The 6000-nt window shown below is 45.8% G+C and overlaps 1 protein-coding gene across 1 annotated transcript in view; it reads right to left on the minus strand.

The window, feature by feature from the left end:
• Srpx (sushi repeat containing protein X-linked) overlaps positions 1-5232 on the minus strand; it is a 71641-nt gene extending 66409 nt beyond the window's left edge. The window contains exon 1 of the mRNA XM_051177955.1: positions 5130-5232. Coding sequence (XP_051033912.1) covers positions 5130-5232 — 103 coding nt within the window. The remainder of the gene's footprint in view (positions 1-5129) is intronic.
• Between the last annotated feature and the right edge of the window lie 768 nt (positions 5233-6000).

A 6000-nucleotide genomic window follows, 5' to 3' on the forward strand; every position in this document is an offset into this window, starting at 1 on the left:
CTGAATTAAAGTTCTCCTATTCTGGTAATTTCATCTTGTGTGTATTTATCTATCTGTTTATTTGTTTGTTTATTTTAGTGTCCATTTTCACTCAGCTCAGGAAGACCATCTAGTGAATAGCAGATTTAGATGGGATAAGTGCTTTCCCCCATGGGGGTAGGGATAGCTGCCCAGAGTTTTAGTTAAAATTTCAAAAGCCCAAAGTTATTCTAATGCAACAATGGATCTTTAGCATCAGCATCTAGGCAGCAACATTTCCAAGCATCAGCCTTCATTCAACATGCAGGCCAAGTTCCTGCATGGCTCTTCGGTACTTCCAGAGCCAATCACACATTTACCACTCTAGGTGACTGTGACTAGTTCCCCAGAAGATAGGAAGGTACTTAAAAGAAGGAACTGAATACCTTGTGAAGCCCTCTTTTCTAAGCACAGAACTTCTTCATCATTCATGTCCACTTGAAAAAGGAAGTCTCTGAGTAAAGCTCAAAATTCATTAGAGAAGGCCAGAACCAATTCTATTTCAGACCAGAATTTAAATATCCCAGGAGAGGAGCAGCCCCTCTCAAAGCAAAAGACCCACTGAAGCTGGCAGTTCCAAAATCTTACAGTTGAAGATGAGAGGCTGGCTCAAGTACCTCCCTACAAACTAGCACTGGAGAGGCAATTATTCATACTGCTATTTTGTAAGAGAATCTTCAGTCTGAATATTAATCATAATTTGGCTGCTAAAAACTCCATACTATGTTACACTTTTGGCAACACTAAACCTCTTGAAACTCTCTTTGCTTTCAATTACTAGCTTTAGTTGTGTTTACTGAAAGGGGAATTGATGTAGCACACATACATGTGTTTACTAAGGGAACCGGTCAACTACTTTGGAAGGATATGGAATAAAGCAGCCAACAAAAATAAATGCAAACTCTAGCTCATGCCTGCACTCTCATCTTACAGCCCCCAACAGAGACAGTTATTGCTTAAACAGAGGGTACTCATGGATTTGAAATGAACCTCTGTGGCCAGCAAGCCATATCTATATGTGTATATTTGTGGTGCCACGAAATCCCATTTACCCATCCATGCACCTTTCTTGCAGATCATCAGAGGTTCAGGGTCCATTAAATTCCATAAGTACAAATACCCATCAGTACCAGGTAGTCTGCTAAGCATTCTCAGGAATACAGATAGTGGTAAAACATAGTACAAGCATAGCTTTTAGGAACTCAAAATCTAGAAGAGGAGTGCATAACATACAATGCATGAAATATATGAGAAAGACCACAAAACAGCCACAGGGAGCTGGGATTTTTAAAGAAAGATAGGAGACTTCCCTTTCAGTGATCAAGAAGAAGAATTTCAAGAGCTGGAGTATTATAGCTCAGCCACAAAGCATATACATACATACAGAAGATCATGTGTCCCATCCCCATCACTGGGAAGAAAGGAGGGAAGGAAGGACTGAAGGAAGGAAAGGAGGGAGGGAGGGAGGGAGGAAGAATTGGTCAGTTAATTTCACCAAAGCGTAGAGGCTGTAAATAATGGGAAGAATTTTGAGCAGTTGAATGACTGTGTGAGTCACTCCAAGGTGCAGGCAATGGCATCTACAAAGAAAGAAAACTTAACTAAATTGCTATAGGGCCACACACTGCATATGGACTAAGTAAGTAAAGTGCTTTCCACATATGAATAAGAATTTGGGTTCAGATCTAAGTATCTATATAAAAAGCTAGGTATGTTGGCACACAATTGTAATCTGAGCACTGGATAAGAGAAGACAAGAGGATTCCTGTACCTCTTTGCCCAGCTAATCTTGCCCAATTGATGAGCCCCCAGTTCAATGAGAGACCCTGCCTCAGAGAACAAATAAGGTGGAAAGAAACAGAAGAAGATACCTGAAACTGACTTATAGAACACACACATGTTCACATACCTGCGCACACGCATGCACACACACACACACACACACACACACACTGCATTTAAAAGACCAGTATTTGGCTGACAAAAAAAGGACAATGAGTTAGCTTCAGAGAGACTAACAGAGATTGTTATGGTTGTCATCTAGAAGGGACGAAGGGATGAGGGATGTATTTGATTATGGTGCAAGGACTGAAGAAGCAAGAAGGTCTGAAATTGGTGTCTTAATGATGGTTTCAGTCCCTTGTTCAACTCACAAATCTGTGAAGTGGCAACAATTTACTGTACGGGAAGTGTTTTCAACAAAAACAATGCCAGACGAAAATGCCCCCCTCTCTCTACCAGATCCCCTTTTATATTGCAGAGTAATTTTGTCAGTTGATTATATGCCTTAAACACAAATAGAAATTTCTAGTCCGTTTCTGGTGAGACCTTAATTGTAGAGCCTGAGCCAGGTGCTCAGCTCCTAATACTTAACTCCAGATGTGGCAGTTCCGAATACTGCTTTGACTGCTGTGGTCTGATGGGGCTTTAAATTTTCCTGATGAACCCACAGTACTTTACCTGTTTCATCCAGTACTAGGAGGACTCACAAAGCCTTTCTCCATGGCCACAGCATTCATTCTCCACCCTCAATTTTGTTTGCAAGAGGTAGAGTGAACTTCCAAACTCCGAGACATACAGAGGCTTACAAGAATTCATTTAAGAATAGAATTAATGAAAAGTCCCATTCATCTAAATAATCCAAACAAAAACACTGGCAACTGTGCTAGGAGCACTTATTATGCTTTGTGTGGGTTTCAGTAGACACACAGTCTTTGCTAGACTGTAAGGACTACACCTGAGGCCCAGAAAAGTTGCTTCAAATTCATGGTTGGAAGAACCCCAGAGAGCTTCTCTGGGTAGTAATGGGAATGATTTGCCCTTTCTCTGACAGATTTGCTGTAAGAGCTTAGATGGCGCTGATGGGGCCCAAATTTCCTAGCCTTCTTTGTGAGGTTCCAGATCCAAATCTTCTTTCATGGAGACATGGTGCCCATTTACTGTGGGAGTGCAGCCTTTAAAACCTGTCACCCCACAACTAATAGTGAACTCAGAGGATACGATTCTCCTCCAGATGTACAAGTCTGGCGGCGTATTCCCCAGACTTTTACAATCTCTGGCTTGAACGGAAATCCCCTCTTCTTGGGATTCAACAGCCCCTGCAGAGCTCAATTCCCAAGACACTCCTTTGGGACTTGGCAAGACAGGGCTCCAACTGAGTAGTATTCTGTAGTGTAGAAAGTCACAGTGTGAGGTCTATAGCTGGGTTTGGGGGGGAGGAACAAAATAACTAATTTAAAAACGAAACGTCTAGAAATACGCTAGAAAAAAATGGGAGGGGTCTCCAGAGAAATGTTTTCTTCTCTTCTGAGAAAAGCCAGATGGCAGGGTAGGAATCAGCAGAAACAGCAGCAGGGAGGTACCTGGAGGCTGCCTGGCTGAGGGAGGAGGGACATTCATGCTGTCCAACTGAGCAAGCAAGCCAAGGGCGAGTCCCAAAACATTAGCAGTAGTAAATGCCTGAGCTGGCCAATCTAGGATTCTGTGGGTGTCTGAGGCTTGGCAGCAAGCTATACTATATAAGGGTAGAAGCTGAGAGAAAGGAGGTGGGCAACAGGAAAGAGGAGGAAAAGCCTATGAAAAAGGAAGGGAGTCTGCCTGGAACAAGCTCAACCAGAAATTGAGATTCTTTCATTTAGACTGTCTCTCCTTCCCTTCTAAGCTCCTTTTAACACAGTTTGTTGTCAAGGAGGTGGGAATGGGGACACTAAATCATAAAATGACACTTCCCTAGCAACGGAGGTAAAGCATATTTTGCACTTTGCCCCTAATCAGTTCCTTCAAAACTGCAAACATGCAAGCATCAGCTCAAAACACAAATCTTGTCTTTATATCACACATCATTCATTCATTCATTCACTGTGAAAGTAACCTCAATCTACATCTAGCCAGCTCCCTAACTAGGAATTCATTATCTTTTTATCTCAGCTCCGTGTTTCTTCCCAAGCCTCAGGTTTAAACTACCCACTGTGATGTCGAACACATAGACAAGTATTTGCATACTTTGTAATTCATGTCACCACTTTTCTATTAACAGATAGCTAAAACCTCTGCGAAGATTGACTCTTCATTCCAAGGCCACAGGGTGCCCTGCCCCTCAGAAGCTCTCTGTTAACATTTCATTGTGAGGACATTAACTAGAGTTTTTTTTTGTTTGTTTGTTTGTTTGTTTTTGGTTTTTTGTTTTTTTTCCAGTTTATATACCAACCCCTGTTCCCCTTCGCTCCCCTTACCCCAGCTCCCCCCACTTCTCCCCAATCCCACCCTCCCCCCATCCACTCCTCAGAGGGGTTAAGGCCTTCCTTGGAGAGTCAGGAGCCTGGCATATTAAGTTGAGACAGGACCAAACCCTCCCAGCTCCGTCAGGATATCCTCTATCAAGGCTGAGCAAGGTATCCCACCAGAGGGAATGGGCTCCAAAAGGCCAGTTCATGGTCCCACTGCCAGCCACTCCCCCACCCCACCCCCCACCCCCGCCAACAGATCAAGCCACATAACTATAACTGCCATCCACATTCAGAGGGCCTGATAACCAGGGATTTTTAAAGAGGCATTTGCAAAGAAAATTTTCCCTGCCCTGTGAAAACTCAGTAAATACCAGGGTGCCCTTAAATGCTGGAGACCACGCCCTCCAACACAATGCTGAGCCTTTCCCACTTTCCCTGGTGCTAACCAAGTGCGTGCCACATGTCACCACTCTCAGCTGGCACTTCTCCCTCAGAGAAGCAAACTTTCTCGGAATTCCGGAGTATGCAGCACTGAGGGGAGTGGAGTGGCTGGGGAAGCGGGGAGGGCACAGGACAAGAGGACACATGAAGGCCCCTCAGGCTGGTGAAGCCAATGGCAGCTCCAGAGGTTTAAACCTCGGAGCCCAGGGAGCAGAAGGTGCTCAGGCTCAGGTTCCTGGAGCTGCAAGATCTGATAGCACTCTCTTCCATGCTTCCCGTCGGGAGCCCCACACTTCAACAGCTCCCAGGGACTGTGAAAACTGAATTCAGAGTAAACAAAGGGCGCCCTTCACGCCTCCCACTGTTTGAGGCGAGGGGTTTCAGCAGAGGGCTCCGAAGTTCCTAGGTGTACCGCTGGGGAGACACCCCCATCTTAACTCCTACCTGGGAAGCCCCGGCTCGGCGGGACTCGCGGCAGCAATACCAGTAACAGCAGCAGCAGCGCTTGAGGCAGCCACAGCATAGTCCCGAGTCCCGGGCTCCCCATGGCGAGCGGACACTTCCCTGGCTCAGCAGGCTGTGCAGCACACTTAAGGGGAGGGAGGAAGCCAGGAGACCAAGGGGCTGTGCAGTGAGCCAGAGCCACTAAGGCCAGGCTGGAAAACTCCTCCTCGGCTTCCTTCTTTCCCTCCCTCCCGTCTTGGGCCTGCCCTCCTTCCTCCTCCCTGGAACACAGAGTGGTTCAGGGCTCCCCGCCCCACCATTTGCCCACCCCCTCTCTTTTTGTTCCATCCTTTCTTTCTGGAAATTGGGCTGCTCCACTCGGAGGCAGAAATCTCCAGCGAGAGGCCGTAGAAACACATTACATCCAAAAGTATACTTTTCTCCATTTGCATACCCCTCAGCTCCCACAAAAAAGCTAGTATCTCCAGGACCTAAAGGATCCTGGGCCCTTGGAACGAATGCATGTGTGCAGAAGGCTGTAGTCCCTGTGGGACACATAGAAAAAGAAGCAACCCAGGATTCCAGAGTTACCCTCTAGAGCTGGACACATTCCCTGGTTTGACACTCATGACTACCCTCGAATTTCATCATTATTATGCCCACTGTACCAGGGAAAAAACAGCCTCTCAGAAACGTGTTATGGAACCAAGGTGTGCCAGTACAGGAGCGCCAAGGCCATACTACAGGGTTTTATGTTTCTCTTTTGCAAAGGAACGAATCAAGGGCTAGGCCTGGTGACCATCTGCTATGCTGCTATTTAGAATGGGATTTAAGGATCAGCTGATGGGGAGTATAAGGCACTGAAGTTCTC

Source organism: Phodopus roborovskii, unplaced genomic scaffold (genome assembly GCF_943737965.1).
Source record: "Phodopus roborovskii unplaced genomic scaffold, PHOROB, whole genome shotgun sequence".
NCBI classification, from domain to species: Eukaryota; Metazoa; Chordata; class Mammalia; order Rodentia; family Cricetidae; genus Phodopus; species Phodopus roborovskii.